The following is a 20570-nucleotide window of genomic DNA, read 5'->3' on the forward strand; positions in this document are numbered from 1 at the left end:
GCTGTTGTGCTTGTGTCACTGTTATGTTGGGGGGTTGGGTTTCTGTTATTCTCAGTTTAATCTAATCACAATGAAAAAAATGTTCTGTTAGGTTTTGTTTTTGACCAGTGTTACTGACTATACCATTATGGTCAAATGGTTCTAACAGATTTCTAGTTCTATGTCTCTGGGTAGATCACCGGTGTTTGCAAAATTAAATTAAATTGAAATACATTAATGTCTGAAAGTGACTGACACATATGGCAAAGTCCACCAGGGCAGCCCTTTGTTTGGGGGATGACTAATTGCTTAAACTTAGCGATTAACCTCAAGCATTCTTGAATACCCAGTGCTCCATCTTTGGGTACTTCAAGCTGCTTCCAGCTTCATGACTCATTCAGATCCAATGCTTCTTTATCATACTGTAAATATATGTTTGCCTTCCTATGCCTTTGCTAGGTCTGTGAGTCCTCAAGGGCAGGGATGTGGTCTCATTCATTTTTGCATTCCCAGTATCTGGCATTACAGTTGGCAAATGTTCGTTGAATGAAAACATTAGTGCCTCACTGACTGTAATATTTTCAATTCGTGAAAGCATTTAACAATTATGAAATGCAAATAGGTTGTAAGAAATACTATTTTTCATCAACATGTTTGAGTCAGTAAATCTGGGTTTCCGGAGACCCACAGAGGTTAGTAGAAATTGGCATATTTCCTCAATCTTAAGAAGTGCATTTCTTACTTCTTCCATATTTTAAGTTTTCTGAAGTGAGAATGTGTCTTATTAATCACTACATACATTTAATGGAGCATTTCTCCCCTACCCCCAAGCTGTCAAATTGATGCTATGTCTTATGATCCATGGTGTCTTAGAATTGAGGTCATATGGCATTTGCATTTTGGTCTGTGCACTTTAGGGGTCCCTGGAATTATTTCAAGGTCTGTGAAGTCAAACTATTTTTTAAATAATACTATTTTCCTTTTATACATTCTCATGAGTGTACAGTGAGTGGAGTTTTACAGAGGGTATCTGTGGCTAGCATATATTTGTGTTAAAAAAATTCACAGTTTTAATTTCTTTTTTTAAAAAGCTTTTATTTTTAATAATCTCTACACCCAATATGGGGCTCAGACTCAAAACTCTGAGATCTATAGTCACATGCTCTACAGACTGAGTGAGCCAGCCAGGCGCCCCCACCATTTTAATTTCTAATAAGGCAAATATTGATAGATAAAACCCACATACAGAAGAGTTCTTTGAGATCCCCAACAGTTTTTAGGAGTGCAAAGGGGTCCTGATGCCCAGAAGCTTGAGAATGGTTATCCTAGAGGAAAGAAACAGTGAATGAAGCCATTCTATTATATAAGAGTTTCATTCAAGCTCATTAAGAAAACAAGCATGTATCCCTTCCAAGATGGTTCCTGGGGCCATAAGCTCTGTCCAAAAGCACACTGACAGAGTGGCGGAAAATCTGTACTTCCTCTAGAGACCCAAGGCCTGATGGGTGCTATAAAAGTTTGTTCTTACAGGCTCCCTCCGAGCAATCAGCACGTACACACTCTCTCTGAGTCTGCTGTGTAATTGCCACTACCTCATCTTAATAACAGGCATAATTGCTCTGAGTTTCCGTCGACCCTTTTCTGCATCTCCTCTCTGAAGCCTCAATTTTGGAAATGGCACTTGTGAATACACAGAATGTTTAACCACTTCCAGTTTTCAATTTACAGTCAAAGTCATCTATCAGCAGGAGATGAAGGCCCAGTGTGAAAACTACAGAATGTCCTTCAGACTGCACAGCTAATTTGTTTGTAAATTTGATTGTTATTGTAAGAAGAACATATTGTACATGATGCTACTTGCCGACTTACTATTTGTATCTCTCTGCATCTTGGGTTTTACCATTAGAGTCAAAGAACTTAACCCTTTCAGCACTTCCACGGGTAGGGAGAGACCCATGAAAGCTTTGCTATTTTCCCCTTGAGTCTCTGTTTCCTTTTCATTTTACACGTATTTATGAAATACCTACTGTATATTCAGCACTGTGGGAGACACGCATGCAGAAGGCAAGACAACTAGGGAACAGTCCGAGGTATCATGGGATAAAATGTGAGGGAGGTGATGAGGTCATACATTCTGAGTGAATTCAGGCAAGAGAGGACCATGTGGGTCTTCACATAGTGAGAAATGGGGCTCTTATCCTCCTGAGAGCCAAGGCTTTGCCTGCAAAGGAGCCAAGGACTTAGAAGAAGCTCCTGGAGTCATTCTGCAGTTTCTTCCTGCTGAGAAGTTGCAGGAACTTGTCTGTTGCAGGTTGTTAATATTATAGTATTGGCTTGACAGAACAGACCAAGCTTCCAATTCCCTTTGGCATCTAAAGCAATTTACAGGCCAGAAGTATGACTGCACAGCTTTTATGAAATGGTCTGATTTCATTGATCAGCCACTCCAAGATTATGTTTTCATTTCTGTAGCTATTGCTAAGCCTTCTTTCTGGTATAATATTCAGGAAGGACATATTAAAAAATTGTACCATGGAGATGTTAAAATATAAGTGGGCAGGGTTCTAAATGGGAAGAGAAATATCAGAACTCATGATGGCTCTACTCAAAAGTTCATTTCAAGTTAGACCAGCATTCCACAGATTGTCTCTCTTATCTTAACTCTGTAATGTTTCCAAATGATAAGGATACTAATAAGAGCAGATGGCCTAATGAACATTTAGAGGAAAGATTTAACTGGTCCTATTTTCATTAGGCCTCCAGTGTGCTTCTGGGTTTTGCCCACCACTTCCCCGTGTGTGATACAAAACAGCACGCACTCAACAGATGGCCCAGCTCAGGCTTCATGCTTCCAGAACTCTGGAGACTGGCCACCTGACCACTTACCATGTGTACAGAATCATTTAAGGAAGCAGGCAGGCTACAGACTTGAGCCTGAACAAAAGCAAAAAGTGGTGATGAATATTGAGTATCCAAGCTTCAACAAAAGGGGAGTCAGAATCATTCTCGCAAACATGTCGAGCGACTCTGGTTGAGGTTTCCCAATAACACCCTCTTACGGATTCAGGAATGATGAAATCCTCTGTGGCAACCAGTCCATTCCAATTAATGTTTCGTCCAAACTGTAAGCATATCTGAGTAACTCTGGCAACAACAATGACATGGAAATCTAACACCTCATTGCACAGTGTGCTCGTTATTAAGCTACTGTCTCAAAGCTCCCAACTCACCCCTTCGGTCGTTGTTTTGTGATGCTGGGGCTGGGACTCTGCTAACTGCATTTCTCTATTGCCAGCTGGATTTCTGCTACGTCCTGACAGTCGGGGAAATAAAGCGACTCTGGAAAGCTAGAGGAAGGAGAAGGGACTTGCTCCTTCGTGCTTCCTTTCTCTCCCAGTCAGCATGGCTGCAACAGTAGTTCTTCACCCCCACGGCAGTAGCTGACCCTTCTTTAAACGCCGAGAATCAGTCTCATCATGCCACCTCAGAGGCTCCAGAAGCAGCTGGCTGGCATTCCCTTCTCAGAGGAGTGCGTCCCACCTCCTCAGAGCAAATCCTCCATCTTTCTGGGTTCTGACAACTCCAACCTTTCTTTTGTTTCCTTAGCCTTAGAGGTGGTGGCTGATTCCTGCAGATATTATTTCAACCATTTTTCTTTTTAAAAGATTATTTATTTATTTGAGAGAGAGAGAGTGCAAGCGAGAGCGAGCACGGGCAGAGGGGAGGAGCAGAGCGAGAGGGAGAAGTGGGCTCTCCGTGGAGCAGGGAGCCTGACTCCGGAGACTCCATCCCGGGACCCTGGGATCACGACCTGAGCTGAAGGCAGATGCTTCACCGACTGAGCGAGCCAGGCGCCCCTCAAACTTTTTTTTCAACCCTCTAAAACCTGTGCAGCCCTTTCCCGATTATTAAATTCTCTCTGTTAAAAAAAAAAAAGTGATATGTTTTTCTGGCTGGATTTTGACTGGTAGTCACAGCCTGAAGCCTCTTACAAGGAGAGAGGAAGCGCAATACCCATTGTAAGCCGGTGGTGAGAGAAAACTAGTAAAGGTGAACAAGAACTGGGGAAGAACCAGAGAAGTTATTAGCTACTAGCATCTTCTGCATTATCTTATTGGCCTGTGAAGCCGCCATGTCCAGAAAATATGCATAAAAAGTAAATCCACCCGGGATGCCTGGGTGGCTCAGTTGGTTAAGCGGCTGCCTTCGGCTCAGGTCATGATCCCAGCGTCCTGGGATCGAGTCCCACATCGGGCTTCTTGCTCGGCGGGGAGCCTGCTTCTCCCTCTGCCTCTGCCTGCCTCTCTGTCTGCCTGTGCTCGCTCTCTCTCTCTCCCTCTATCCCTGACAAATAAATAAATAAAATCTTTAAAAAAAAAAAAAAGTAAATCCACCGTGCTTGGACTCTAGGTAGTTGGCTGCGATTGGCTTTGACCAGAGCTTCTCTGACTCTCTGGGACTGTCATATTGCTGTCATTATTCTCTAGAAACTTTTCACTCTTGTGATTTTTGAGGAAGATTTCATGACGGATCATGCCATTCTCCCACATGCCTCTTTAGGAGGCAGAATTCTATACTAAATGGTTTAGAAGGTTGCCCCCTGACAACATTTCCCATGTACTTAGAGTTTACTTATAAACAATAACATTTCCTTATAAGTCATAGTACATTTATTACTAAATATCTTTTTTATATTCCCTCTTGCTAGTCTTGTCAGACATCGGGATTGCTCCTTCAGAATCTTCTTCTTATGTATCTCAAGGTAAACACCTCTCAACAGGTGGGGCCCCTTGATAAATGTTTTATATGTCCCTGTGCTCACTTTTCTGAATAAACTAACTTTTGCATGGGAAGATGACACTCCTGATGACAGCCAACAGAAATTTCTCTGAATTGTGTTTCCATTTAACAAAGGTGGGTTGGCACCGATTCATACACTTTCCCTTTCCATAGTTAATAGGGAATGGGGCTACGTTCAAAGGTATGGTCTGAAATATAGTTAGGCCAATTGGCTTACATAAGGACTTAGCCCAGGATATTGGCTGTATAGACCTAGATGTTAACCACTGAATTTACCAACCAGATAACTCTGTATCTTGGAGAGTTTCAGGTTTATTTCAGGTCATGGCGCCTGCTGAAGAAATGTGTGGAAGACTGAGTGGTTCAAAAGAAGTTTGCAAGCTTTGCATCTTGTGACTCTCCCTGAACTTTGAAGATGCTTTTCCTCTGGTGCTTAATAGTTTTAATAAGAACTAACGTGCCATTGTCCTTTGTGTGGAAAGAGGACACTGCTGAGGGAGTTTTATTTATGTGATAAATTACGTTTTCGATATAGCATTGAGCACGGTACTTGACTTTTATTTTAAGGCCCCTGACAACTCTGCTATTTGCTTGTGTGCAGACATTTCAGCAGAATTTGGATATGCTGGAGTTGAAGATGTTGGCCTGCTGTTCTCCACTTCTTATATAAACAACCCGAGCTGTCACTTTGGAGGGAGCAATGCAAATATCTCTGATAATAGGTTATTATTCCCTGATTGTGATTTTTCCTTAGAGGTACAGGCTTGAAAAATGCAGTTAAAAAATGAATTTGGATAAAGGAAATGATATTTAAAGGAACTCTGTGGATCATCTTATTGCAATGCGTTTTCCCCCAGTTGATTACTTTGTTAAATTTGGGGTTTAATGTATTAGAATATTTAAAAACAGACATGCTTGGAACCTGAAAATCTTCATAAAACAGAAGGGTCCCTGAATAGACAAAGCCACTCATACACTAAGCTTGCTTCAAAAATCCTAGAGTACTGCTTTTTTCCTAGGAATATGTCAGCCTTATAACGTCTTTCCTTTTGATTTCCTACGTAGCTGGGAGCCTCTTGTTTTTGTCTTGGGAGAGTCATATTCTCCATATTGACCTAGATAAACTCTGTCTCCTTACTTATCTGTCATATTTATTTTTTTGTGTGTGAAATTGACCTACCTAGGATGGCTGCAGGCCACCTACAGAATGAGCTGCTCTTTTACCTTTTGATTTAAAAGAGATGGAAGATGATCTAAAATCCATACATATCAAAATCACAGACATATGAAACTCACACTACATTCTAGCCTCGGTTCCATAGTCGGCATGACACTTCTTGAAAGTAGAAAGAAAATGAAGGATTTGGGGGCACCATTCAGTGACTACAGTGAACATACTGTAAGTGACCTAGATTTGTGCCACATCAGCATTAAGCAGATGAAGCACTCTGTGAAGGTTACAGCAGGCTACGACCAGTATCTGGAGGACATTAGTGGTGATAGCCCATCAAACTCATCTATAGGTACGCACATGCCTCTTTGCAAAAGGTGCACCTGTGTACAAAGGGCAGAAAGGAATATCACACAATTTCTATAGCCATTCCAAACTTCTTGGACCTTTTGATTTTGGCTTTGTAAATGATCGGTTCAATTTTCCATTCTGTGGATGGAAATACAAAACACTACTGCTACTAACTGCTACTCGTTAACAACATTTTTGAGCCAGGCACGTTGCTAAGTGATTCACACATAAACTATCTCATTTAATCCCCACACCTTCCCTATCAAGGAATATAACATCATCATTGCCATTTACAGATGAAGAATTTTTCCCAGGGGCACACATCTAGCAAGTGGTGAATCTGGGATTTAAACCCAGTTAGCCTGTGTTCCCAATCACTATGCTTTACTTTTCCTATTGGTAGAACTACGAAGGATAGTCTACCCAAGAGACCTGATTTGGTCTCTTGCACTTTTTATGAAAGGCTTAGAGAAAAGTTCGCCTCTCCTTTGCAATTCCATAAAGTGTTCTTCTGCATTTGACAGAGTGAGGAGAGTAGGTCTGAATGGAATGAGCAAAATGAGCAATAAATAACATTATCCAGGAATGCATTTAAAGTAGAGAGTGACAACCACAGATATTACCAAATCAGAATAACCACCTTGCAGACTTATTTTGTTCTTGTGTCCTCCCATTTTAGCAAGTGCATGATGAATCAACAGAAAATATTTCCTGAAGATGCCAATTAACATCTTACATCATCCCTTATATTTGTAAAGTGGCTCATACTTTCCAAGTGCTTTCGCATGAAAGAAAGCGAGGACACTTAATCAACAATTGGGTCATTTATTGAATTAGCCTTCATAAGGAGGAATAATTAACCAGCTCTAAAAATTCTAGTGTTTGTTTTCCAAGTGTAGTGCTGAATCTGAAATTATCGAGAAACCTCTTTTGGGTCAACAAGTAGACAAAAATGATTTATTTTTTTCTCTATTGCCATGTTTCAGAGGAGGGCAGAATAAGTGATTCAAAAATAGATGGTCTTTTTCTGGAATAAAGAAATGGAAACAAAAGGTAGTGTTTATTTAGCATTATCATGTAATTTCAGGCATAAACCCTTATGGATCACTCATTTACAGGTGAGTAACGTGGAGAGCCACTAGGGACTCTTTTTAAAAAAATTTTTTTAAAAAATTTTATTTATTTATTTGACAGAGAGAGAGAGAGAGGGATCACAAGCAGGCAGAGAGAGAGGAAGCAGCCTCCCCGCAGAGCAGAGAGCCGGATGTGGGGCTCGATCCCAGGACCCTGGGATCATGACCTGAGCTGAAGGCAGAGGCTTAACCCACTGAGCCACCCAGGTGCCCCACCACTAGGGACTCTTAAAGAAGACTTTTCTTTAATGATTCTTGGTGCCACTATCATATGTGAACAATGTTACCTGCCATCTCAAGTTCTGTGACAGCAGAATTTGATCGCTACTTATATCAAGGTTTGTACCACGTTCTTTTCCACATGCTGCCCACGTAACCAGCATGGCAGATGAACACGGAAACGCCAAGATTACAGGTAATGCCATATGCCCTCTCTTTCTTCAGTTCTGTTAAAACTCACAGTTTACAGTTGCAAGAACCTTTCCAACACCAAAGTTCTTTCATTTTTGTTTTCTTGTTTGCCTACCATGACAGCCTTAGGAGACAATGTGCATTTTTATTCCACTTCATACTGTTGAGGAAGCTCAGACTTGGAGACCATAAGGAACCTGCCTGAGGAGACATGCTAATAAACCACAGAATCTGGACTCATACCCAAGATTGTGTATGTTCTTTCTACTAGACATGCTACCTTGGTCAAAGGGAAATACGTGATTAGAGAACTTAAGTAAAATATGCCCGAGTGATATGGAAGAAAAGAAAATGTTCCAACCTTTTAAACTTGTCTGTATTAGGAAGTTAGGAAGTTTGCTCATTTTTAGTAGTCTTCATTTTCTATTTTAAACAATTTCACATTTAGAGTTACCGATAGATTGAGGTCTTTGAGAAGAGTGTGTGGCCATGTTAGCAGTGCCTTCCTGCCATGGTTGATGGAGACTGAGGTCCCTGTTTACCTTGCATAGACTAGCACTTCCCCCACTCTCATTTCTACATTTATAGTAGGAGCCTTCAGATCAGCAGGAGGGACTGGCTGTGACTGATGGGGATTGACTGAGAGCATGTGGCTCAAATGAATAGAGCAGAACATTGCTGATTTAGGATGCTTACGTTTGGATTGCTGCAAGAACCAATTGCTGACTAGGTAGATTGCTGCACAATTCATGTTGTCCAGGCATGAGAACAGTGAAAGAAAATGGGAAAATCCACTGGAGGTTTGGTGTATATGAATTTTTTATTATTGTTGTGGAAAACCCATATAAGGTTTAATTTATCATCTCGACCATTTTTAAATGTACAGTTTGGTAGTGTTACATGTATTCATTTTGTTTGCAACAGATCTTTAGAATTTTTTCATCTTGCAACACTGAAACTCTGCCTGTGAAACCCTAATTCCCTCTCCCCACTTCCTTTGGCAATCACCTTTCTACTTTCCGTTTCTGTGATTATGATGACTTCGGTTCCTTCCTGTGAGTAGAATCGTGAAATAGTTCCTTTTGGGCACTGGCTTATTTCACTTTGCAGAATATCCTCGAGCTTCATCTATGTTGTAGTAGGTGATAAGCGTTGTTTGAGGCTGTGTAATAGTCTATGGAAGGGGCACACTGGATTTTGTCCATCCTGGTACGAGTTTTGATGCCATCCAATCCGTAAGTTGGCAGTCACCACTGGAAGGTGACCAAATAGGATCAAGTACATGGATGGCACAAGGGTTACCACAAATATATTTTTATTTCATTTTACTACTTCCTGGGCCTTGTTAATCTGTTGTTTGAGCCATTCTCCACTCCTAATCTCTTATCCCTTTTGTCCCCTTTCTTGTACACCCCCTTAGCCGGGCCTGTTGGCCAATTTTGCTGGCCCCTAACAGAGGTGTTTACAGAGATCTCAGATGAGTTGCTTTCATTTCCTCTGTCTTGCTGTTTGCCAGCAACTCCCTCCTTCCCGAATTCTATCACCTACCCCTCTGTCTGGATTATCTGGAGTGTGGCCACAGGCCTCTTCTTTTCTTTGACAGTGAGACCAGCCCCATAGTCCCTGAAGCATTGGGAGGGTGTGGTGGGGATGGAGGTGGTGAGATTTTCATCTCTGGTAGCAAGAACTTTGAAAATAAACTTTTTCCCCCCTGGGAGAGCCCTTTATTCAAGGAAACTTATTATAATTCAGATTTTCTTGATTCCCTACAGAGCTTCACAAAATTTAGAAGTCTGTCCCTGCAGGGAATTTTACTTATAATGGCCTTCATTTGAAAGATCTAATTCTGTTCCCTTTCAGTGTGCACATGGGAGAGTGATGGAAGTGCACAAAGAAAAGGCAGGTAACCCCTGAAGAACCTGAGTTTCAATATCATCTGTATCACTCGGGGTGATGGAGGACATTCTGTAGACATGAAAGGGTTGGCAAGGAAGAGAGGCAGAGACAATGAGAAACATCAGACAAGTGTTGAGGAAGGGAAAAGAAGGTGCCTTTTCTGTTCCAAACTACTATTTTTGGTCCCCCTCCTATTATCCCTGATTACTGTAACTTTTCATGCCTGGGTGTCATTATATATGTATTTTCCAAAACAACAGAAAATGCTAAAAACCACTTGTATAAAGTTGAATTGACATGTAGATTTTGAGAAAGAGTCTTTCTAGTTCCCCTTACACCCAGTTGAGATTAGTCTATCTGAAGCTTGCAAAAAATTCTAAGGACACCAAAAAATGGCTTTTTCAGTTATGTAGAAAGTGGGAAACAAGCAGGGAAGGCAGAGGTCCGCTCCTTGGGGCAGGTGGTGTAATGCTGCTGAGGGATAAGAGAGGGGAAAGTTTTGTTTTCTCTGTTAAGGAGAATGACTGCGAAGAATATTGGCTCAAAGTTACTGGAGTCCACGATGAGCTGAAGGGACTGCAGCACAGCACCTAACTTCTTTAAACTGAGTTCAAGTTTCCTGACCAGGAAGAATGACCTCTTAGAGAGAACTTGCAAATGGGTTTTTAGAACAAATTTTTTTGTGGCTGTTGAAAAACAGTGGGCAGTAGAAGATGTGCTGGAAGATTAGAGGTGAATAAACATAGTTTCAACTTCAAGGAGAATCAGAAGATATGCCTCAGAAGTTGCATGGAAGAAACCAGATTTCAATTTGGAAAAGATCCTCAAATGTGGTTATTAAGCCATTGTTTCTTAGTTTTTAGATGAGGAAGTGGGGTTTATGGATACGTTGACTGGAAACAAATTACGTCAAGGGATTTTTATTCCCTTCAAAACAGAGTTACCAGCCCGGTAAGGTTTCTTTGTGGATAAGCTGAAGCAAATAAAGGTGATGGTAGAGACTTTCAAGCTGGTTTTGACTGTAACCCTCAGTAAGAACTACATTTTACACAATTATCCAGGATCTACAATTGAAATAAAACTTTCACAAAACAATACGTACTCACCCTTATTACACACGACGCACTCTAAGGTTTTGTGTTCTATTTCCTTTCTTCTTAAAGCTCATCATAAGCCATTATATTGATTTCCTGCTCCACTATGAATCACAACCCATAGGCAATAGTTCAAACAGATGGGTTCACAATTTAACAGATAACTAGTCTAGTGGTGCCACAATTTCATCTTGGCCTATCTGTCCAGCATTATTATCATGGATGAGGACATAGAAGGCATTCATCAAATCAATAGGTGACACAAGCCTGGGAAGGATCGTGAAGATACTGGATAATGGCAGAAGAATACCAAGATATGGACTGAATCTAGTGAGATGGAATGAATATAGACTAATGTAAGATCCTGTACTATGACAAAAATAACCAACTGTACAAGTATAAGATGAGGAGAGGACGTTGAAAGACATGTAAATTTTTAACCCTCTGTAGTCACATCATAGATCAAAAGTGTCCAAAAGTCCAATTTAACTTTAGCTGTGGTTTCTTAATCTGTGCTCTTTATTTCCCTAGCATTTTGCAAAAGTGCCTTCTCGGGGGTCGCCACGTGAAGTACCACTGGGTGGGAGTGAGCCTGAATAGGGAAGGTTCTGGGATATTACTTCTTGTTTGAATCTGCTGTTTGCATCAGTTTTATCAATGGGGACTTATTTCATTTGAAGTAAATGTTCTCTGGCAGAAGTCCTTTTGAAAACCACTAGGCAAAATGAACCGAAACAGAGAATATAGAAAGAGGATTGGGATAGTCCTCATTCTACCTCTGAGTTAGAGCACATCTGGATTATTTGATGCACTTCTGGAAACCTCACTGTCAAAGAGATATTAATAAATGGGAACATGTTCAGAGAATAGTGAGGGGAATGGCAAAAGAACCCAAACCATGCTAAGTGAGGGGCAGTTTAATGAATCAGGTATGTGCCTTAGGAGGCCTGGGGGAGTTGTTCACACAGATTGAGAAGGCTATTGTGTGTAAGAGGCAGTTTGGTGTAGCAGCTTGGTGAAAAGGATGTGGACTTGGGCATCGGGTTGATCAGGATTAAATTTCAACTGTCACTTACTGGTTGTGTGAACTTGACCAAGTTACTCAACCTCTTTGAACAGTGTTTTTCACATTTATTAAAAATAGGGAAATATAATACTTATCTTGAAGGACTGTCATGAGTATAAATAAGATAACATAAATGAAAGTGCCCAGTATAGTCCTTGGTTCACTAATACATTTATTGCATAGAAAACCAATTAGATTAATAACACAGGGCCTCAAGAGTTGTGGTAAGACTAGATGGTGAAAGTTAGAAGGATACTACAAAGTTAAAGTTAAAGGTCTTCCAGAAGAGCTTTCTATCAGTCAGAGACATTCAAAGATGGAATGAGCTGCCTGGAAGAGGTAGCGAGTTTTCTGTCACAAGAGGCATTTGAAGAGAGGTTGGTTGGTGAGACTATTCTGGAGCAAAGTTCAGCATCAAATGATTGGGAGGAGAAGTAAGATTCCTAGTAGACTAGCTGAACAGATGAATTGCATGGAGCAAACTTTGTTCCTCCAAAGAACCAGTTACTGTCCTTCCTTAACCATGGATGATGCCTCCCTCCACCTGTTAGGTCCGTTGGACAGCTGGGTGCTTTTGGGAACCACTGGGGAGTATACAGATGATCTAACAAGCATTTATAAAGAACTGGTTCTATACTGGGTACTCTAGACAAACACCTGAAAGTGTGTCTTATGGACAGTGGGTCAACTACGTCATCTATGCACACAAAAGGTCCACGTTCTTGTATATCTGCTATTGGGCTGATTTTGGGAGAGCATCAGGTTGGCTCTGAGGAGTAAGCCAGCTGTCAAATTTGCTATCAACACCAAGAGACTTGGTCTAACTCCCAGTTCCATTCAGTCAGGCATGAGATGGAAGTGAGTTACCAGAGCAGGATGATTCAAAAGCAGCAATGGAAATAAAGAGCCCAATCTCTTCAGAATCAACTCATCTCCTGAAGTGAAGGGCTTAGTTGTTTATAGCAGTGCTTACAAAGGGCAGTTATGCTTCAGAGTTTATACCGAGAATTCAGTTTCACATTTCAGTAAATCAAAAAAAAAAGGTATTGATTTTTGAACAAATGGCTTATTTTATTGTCAAAGCAAATTTCATTTCTTGAGATGATTAGTTTTTATTAAACTATTTCCTAAGTGCCAATAAACACACATTCTGTGAATATACAGCATATTCTTCAACCGAAGAGCATTTGTCACCCACTAACTACTAAATGATATTTGGTCATCTCCAATTGTCACTGAAAATGTAGAAGCTGGAAAAATGCACATGGGGTGGGGGTCAGAAAGCTTTTGCCTGAATCTTGGCTGTATCCCTTCATAACTCCGTGGCCATAGCACGATACGCAATCCTTCTGACTACCAGCTTTCTCCTCTGTAGCTGGAGATAATCATATCTACCTCTCAAGGCTGGTTGGGTTGTGGAGATAAAATGGAAAAGTGTGAATAAGAAGCTTAGCATAGTTCCTGGCACATAGTAAGCTCTCAATAAGTGGTAGCTGTCCTTGTTAGAATTACTGTAGGGGAGGACATCATGATCTACTGAAGTTTAAGGCAGACTATGGAGCATTCATTCTTCCCAGGGTTCAGGTTTGCCTCAGAAAAGTGCAAAAGACAAAAGCAAGGAAGAGAAAGAAGAATGTTCTCCATATCACTTCTCAGCTTCAGAAGGTACTATGCTACCATGGATGGGTCATCCCTTGCTGGATCCCTTTTGGTTTTGAAATGCAAGGACAGTAACAAGAAACTTCAGGAATGGAGTTACATTTCTGCAAAGCAACCTTCGGGGTGGAAAGGGCCTGAAGAGAATAGTTGGTTCCCCTTCCTGAGTCCAGAGAGGCTTGTATTGTTGCTATCCAACATTTGCTTTAAAGGTTTCAAACAGTGGAGACTCTGTAAGGTCTTTTGATAATGTATGATGCTGCCACACAGTCTGAGAATCAGTAAGCTCCTCATAAGGCCTGATTCAAGTCTTCATGCTGCAAGGCCTCTGTTTTCTCTCCTGTCTGTTTCTGCCAGCAGACTCTGTGTGCTCTCACTCAGACATTTATCTCCACCCTCACCCATCAATATATTTTGATTTACTGAAATATGAAACTGAGCACTGTATAAGCTCAGCTGGATCACCGTAAGTACTACTAGAAACAACGGGGGCTTTGCTCTTGGCAGGTGTTACTAAGCTCTCAACTCAGCTTCCTTCCTTCTAGCTGAAGACAGCCCATGTTCTTAAGTACAGTCCGGGAAAACACAAGGCCCCAGTCTGCCATAGCTGTCTAAACAAGCGGGGGAAACACTGGCCATTGAGGCTGAGCATCTGGGCAGCTGTGCCATACACTGGCTTTCTCGTGCTAGGCACTATATGCTCTCACCCAGCTGAGTTCACTCAGCGTTCGCCACTTTTTGTCCACCTGTGCCACACCCGGGTGCTGATTTGCACACACCTGGGAGCTGATCTGCTTTAATGCCAGAGTCTCCCCTTCCCAGCCAAGCATCTCAAAAAAGTGATCTATTTTCACTTTCCCCATTTCCTCACCTCCCACTCTACCACTGCAATCCTACTCCAATTAATTAGCACTCTACCACAGGCACTCCTATCAAAGTCACGAATGCTGTCAAACCAAATGGCTTCTTAAAAAAAAAAAACCCAAAAAACAAAAAAAACACAAAAAAACAAAAAAACACAACCCAGCTTCCTTTATGTGACCGCTAAAGCAGCAATTGATATTAACCATTCCCTTCCTTTTGAAAAGCTTCTTTCCCTTGGCATTTTGACTGCCCATGTTTTTGGTTTTCCTCCTAACTGTCAGGTGTTCCCCTCTGGTCTCCTTTGTGGCCTCCCACTCCTCAGACTTCTCCTGAGTATTGATGTCCTGGGAGTCTGGTCTTAAGCCTTCTCTCTCTCTCCCTCTCTTTTTTTCTTCTGATGCTATGTACTCTCCCTGGAAGATCTCATCCACCACCCTATTTGTGCATGTGTGGACTGATAATCCCAAATCTAACCTCCATTTCAGGCCTTGAGTTTTAGACCTGTTTCCAATCGCCTGAAAGACATATTTAGCTGCCTTGGCACTTCAAAGTCAACATGTCCTGAGTTGAGCCCGTCACTCAACCCTTGCCCCCAAACTTGCGTTTCCTCTTCCTGTATTCCTTATCTCAGGGAATGGTACCATCGTACCTGGACTTCATTAATTCTGAAATTAAGTCCAATCAACAAGTTTTTTGATTTTAGCACCAATATTTCACGAATCTACCTAGGTTTCTTGATCCGTACTGCTGATTCTTTAGGTTTGGTCATTATCATTGCTTGCCTCTGTAACCCTCATTAAACTGAACAGCTTTATGGTCGGTGTCACCAGAGTTCTATCCCAAAGAAACATCATCTGGACATCCAAAAAACATTGGAAAGTGTTTTAATTTTTAAAGAAGTCTTTTGACAAGGTGCTTATCATATATATATGTGTATATATATATATATATATATATATATATATATTCCCCATCACACATATATTACTTCAACAGCCTCTGAATCCCTGCCTATAACACCATTTCCTTTCCTTCAATTCTCTATGCAACACCTAGAATGATATTTTTAAACAGTACTTCTCTGCTTAATGTTATTATTGGCTCCCCATTGTCCACTGGATAAAACATCACCCTGTCATCGCTACGTACCTCTAGCTTTATTTCTCACCACTTTTCCATATTCTTTGCACCATATTGTCCTTTTGGTATTGGTTTATGTGTTAACTGTGTCTGCTGAGCACTTATTATGCATACCCAAAGAACATACAGTCTACCTTGGTAGACTAGCTGGATACAGTTTGACAAGAGAACAGATTACCTTATTAAATGTGGTGTTACTCAATTTTTGTAAGAGAGTAAAATAACAGTGAGGATTAGAACTATCAGGGAAGCATCCCCTGGAGGAGGTGAGGTGTGAGGAGGATGGAGAATGGGACTTGGAGCAGCAGAGATAATCCCAGACTAAGGCAATGGAACCATGAAAAGCAAGTCCCTAATAAAGGTGGAGGGTCATCATCTCGATACTGAGGTAGACTTCATTACAGGCTCATTGTTTTGTGCCAGCCTAAGAGGAAGAATTCTAATTATTCTTTAGGGTGCTTTAAGCACAGAACAGGAAATAATGGACAGCAGCAAAGAAAGCTGCCAAAGAATTTGGACATAAAGCCTGCTTTCTTTCCTAGTCAGTTTTGTTAATTTCTAATACCTTCCTCCCATTCTGCCCCACTAAATTCCCCTATGCCCCCCAAAGCTACTGTTTTTCTTTTTAAAAGATTTTATTTACTTATTTGAGAGAGAGAGGGAGTATGAGCCAGGGGGAAGGGGCAGAGGGAGAGGGAAAATCAGCCTCCCCGCTGAGCAGAGAGCCCAATGTGGGGCTCAATCCCAGGACCCTGAGTTTATGACCTGAGCAGTAGTTAGATGCTTAACTGAGTCACCCAGGAGCCCCCAAAGCTACTGTTTCTCTAAAGCCGAAGTTCTGTAAAATAAAGGGAGGGAGGGCATTGGGGAAACTGTGGCTTGTAATGAAATGCCATAGCAAGAATGTGATTCTGTCTCCTGGTTACCAGGGCTCCTTTTCAAGGGGCTACACTCTAAGTTCCAGCCCGAAAGGGATGAGATAGCTTTTATTGTGGCAATTATGGCTAGCAAATGCCATGTGAGAAAGAACCCTTCTCATGGTGATGAGGATCATATGTTTGCTCTATTTAGACAAAGAATTCTCTTTTGAGCATAATTTTTCCACACAGAAACAGAGAAGTTGTTTAGACTTGACTGATTGCGATACTAAGTGTCCTATTTTAAGTTAAAAATATCCCACAAGTGAATCATATACGTGCATCTTCTCTTTTTCGTCCCCCTCCTCCATAGAAACACATTCACACCCTTCCTTACTGCCATAAATAATGCTCTTTTTCCTTGCCTTCTGTAGGATTTTGCATCATGGAAAGTTAGGCTGCTCTACGATGCGACAGCCTGATCTACTCAATTCTCTCTGAAGGATGGTTCATTCATTGGACCAGTTTTCCAGGCCTTCCAATTCCCATTTTATTTTTGTAGTTGACTATCTCTGACTACTTTCTGCCTTTCTGGGGTGTGGTAGGGGCACATAGAGAAGAAAAAAAAAACCCCAAGAGGCACATTTCTAGAATTTTATAGCCATGTGTATGTTTGGAGGATGGAGATAGGAGGGGAGACTAGAGCTAGTGACTAAAGCAAGGTTTCCGGATGATGTGTTCGCTTGAGTTTCCTTGTTCCAGGAATGAATGAATGAAGCGGCTGGAATGTCCTGACTGTGGAGGAGATCACTGGTTGCCCACCCATGCAGCAGCCCTCCATTCCTTGCCAAGAAAAGCCCGATTTTGGCTCAAGGATTAGGTAGTAACAGACTTCGGGAAGGTGACCCTGTTCCAGAGGGCCTGAATCCATTTTGGTGATCCCCATTTCCCCTTTTAAGGGGACTTCAAGGGGACTCCACCAGTGCCTGGTAGAGGCAAGAGCCATGTGACATAAGGACGATTCCTGTCCTTGTGACACAAGAAGGAAGTCTGCTGGCATCTTTCTCACCTCTGACCATCACATCCTGATGTGACATCAGGAGAACTTATTGTTGAAAATATTTTTAGGTACATGTTTCATTATTTGCAGTCAAAACCACCCTGTCTGATACACTCAATCCTAAAATTCTCAACTTCTACTCTAATTCATTTAAAAAGATGATCTAATAGTCTGCTTCACCAGAGTCACAGATTCATGGACTATTAGGGCACAAAAATCCCTTTGAGGTCTGTGTGGTTTATTTTTCTCATTCAACATACCAACCTCTTCGTGTCCGCAGACTAAGGAAGACGCACACAGCGTGCTGGGATTATGTTGTATGCTCTATAACCTCTCTCTGTGTCAAATCCCAATTTTGTACAATTGTGGTAAAATCAGAATTTTCAACTCAGGTGAACGTTACACTGAATTTTCCTTTTTATTCTGTCAAAGAGCTTTCCTAAACAAATGTACACTAGATCTCAGAGGGAAAGTTGCCTCTGCTTAAGACTTTCAAATGCCCTAAAGAAAGCTGTTTACATACACATGAATAACAAGTCATGCTCACATATACATTATAAAAGATTTCTAAGGACTTCGGTCATCAGTGGTTTTTCGAATGTGAGTTACTGCATTATTTAAAAATAATAAAATTCTATTTCTTGGAAAATACTTCACAAAAGACTGGCCTTACCCTCCAATTGATTCAACTTTGAATCACCTAGCTCTACTCCCAAGTGAGTTTTTCTGCGGAGGCAAAAAGGTAACTTGTAGAAAGAGAAACTTCTGCTATCTGGTGTTATAACAGATACACCAGGCTTCCTTTCTACCTAATTTCTGCATGAGAAAATTGTTATCCATTTCCATGATGCCAAATGGTGATAGCGCTTGAAAACCAGCGGTGCCTACCTGAGTGATGTCCATTCCCGAGTCACAGCTCAATGGCTGTGTGGATGTCAGACCATTTGAGCCGATTACAGTTGTGATCACCGCTTTCTCATCAATTCTCCGAATCATGGTCCCATCGACAAAGTAAATGAATCCATGCCTATCCACTGTGATGCCTGTTGGGAAAGAGCAAATGAGCATTAGTAATCTAGTGGGCCACATTTGCACCAAGATCCGTATTTTGAAAGAAGCCACAGAAATGGAAAAGCATTTTAAAGACATATGGATTCAATTTTGCTCAGCACAGACAGGACAGTAATGGGAGAGGTTTGTTCGGACACACATTCACTTCTTTGTGTATTGAGAAGAAATGATAAAATGTAACATGTGGAAATAAAGGAAGGTCTAATCACTTTGGGTTGTCTACCTTTATATTGCCACCCCTCTCTAATACTTGCCTAGCTCCACAAACAGAAAAAAAAATCCTCTTTAAGATAAATGGGAAAAGACAGAGGAGGCAGGGTACGTTACATTCCGTTTAGGCTGTAGATGCACAGGCCAACGCTTATTTTCATAGTTGCATTAGAAATAACTGACTTGGAAAGCATTAAAGTTATTGTCATCAATTCACACTCAGCTCACAGAGACTTTGTAATAATTCTGATAAACTGGACTGAGTTTTTTCCTCTGTGTTACCTATTCAGAGGAGTTTGGAGAGCAAAATTATGGTGTCACAAAGGGAATGGTTAAACTTCTAGAAAAAAATGAAAGCCAATAAAATTCTCACAGTAGATTTTACACATTGTGTTAATTACAGCCTGGTGTTTTGGAAAATATATAATAGCAGTTAGAAGGCTTGGGTTCTAATACTGAATACATCATTTACAACTCCTGTGTGATTTTGAGTCATTCGTCTCTCTAAATTGTAGCCTCCTCTTCTGTGAAATACGGAAAAGATTATCTGCTTGTGATATTGTGATTTATAATAAGAAATATATATTTGGCCTTCGTCCCTGTTTTTAGCACAGAGCTGTTAAAACTCTGGAAATTTCCAAAGTGGCAGGGGAGATAAAGGTGTCTTTTGTTATGCTAATGAGGTGGTTTTTGGACTGAATCCTGGAGAACCTGGAGAACCATCCAGGAATAGAGGGGGTTGGAACTTTGAGTGCCGCCCCCAGACGTCCGTGAAGGGGAGAGGGGCTGGCAACTGAGTTCAGTCACCAATGGCTAATGATTTAATCAATCCCATCTATGTAATAGAGCTTCTACTAAAAACCCAAAAGGACAGGCTTTGGAGACCTTCCAGGTTGGCGAACACATGGAGATCTGTGGAGAGCAGCGCGCCTGGAGAAGGCAAGGAAACTCCATACCCCCTCTCACATACATTGTCCTATGCGGACCTTTCATCTGGCTGTTCCTGACTTAGAGCCTTTTATGATAAACCAGTGATCTAGTAAGTAAAAGTTTCTCTGAGTTCTGTGAGCCCCTCTAGCTAAACCCAGAGAAGGGGTTATTGGAACCTCCAGTCTATAGCTGGTGGGCCAGAAGCACAGGTGTGTGGGGAGCAGTTTTGTGGGACTGAGCCCTTAACCTGTGGGATCTGACCTTTTCTCTGGGTCAATTGTGTCAGAATTGAGTGAAACTGTAGGGCACAGAGCTGGTATGGGAGAACTGTTTGCTGGCGGCGTGGGGGGAACCCTCACCCACGCCGGAAATAAGTCTGTTTACCTCCTTACCTAAGCTAAGGTGACCAACCGTCTTAGTTTGGGACTGAGGCAGGGTTCAGTTTTAAAACTGGGACAGTTCTGGACAAACTGGGATGAGTTGGTTACTCTTTGCCTAGGTTGTTATAAATATCATATGAAATAATACATTTAAAAGTGTCAGACGCATATAAAGAACATATGGCTCAACTCCTGCTTCCCTTGGTGCTTTTGATAGTGCTCTTGAAAATAACCACATGGCATTACTTTAAAAACTGGTCTACAATTTAGTCTTTTCCTACCTCGCATTTACCCAGTGGACCTCGTGAAACACAGAATATATATTCAAGTTAGGAACATCTGTGATAACAAGCATGCCCTTTTGCAGTGTGTGCACATTCACATACAAAATCATCTCCGTGGTGAAGAGTGAATTCACCTAAAGACAGTTTGTAAACCCAATTTAATAGACTGCTTTTAGATGAACTAATTCATTGGCAGGTTAATATTAAGACTTGGCCT

The 20570-nt window shown here is 41.3% G+C and overlaps 1 protein-coding gene across 7 annotated transcripts in view; it reads right to left on the reverse strand.

The window, feature by feature from the left end:
• The window catches only part of TENM1 (teneurin transmembrane protein 1), a 794330-nt gene that overhangs the window by 54935 nt on the left and 718825 nt on the right, over positions 1–20570 (reverse strand). For all 7 annotated transcript variants that reach the window (XM_032329990.1, XM_032329993.1, XM_032329991.1 and 4 more), the window contains one exon: positions 18367–18521. In XM_032329990.1, the coding sequence (XP_032185881.1) occupies positions 18367–18521 (155 nt within the window). The remainder of the gene's footprint in view (positions 1–18366; positions 18522–20570) is intronic.

Source organism: Mustela erminea, chromosome X (assembly GCF_009829155.1).
Source record: "Mustela erminea isolate mMusErm1 chromosome X, mMusErm1.Pri, whole genome shotgun sequence".
NCBI lineage: Eukaryota > Metazoa > Chordata > Mammalia > Carnivora > Mustelidae > Mustela > Mustela erminea.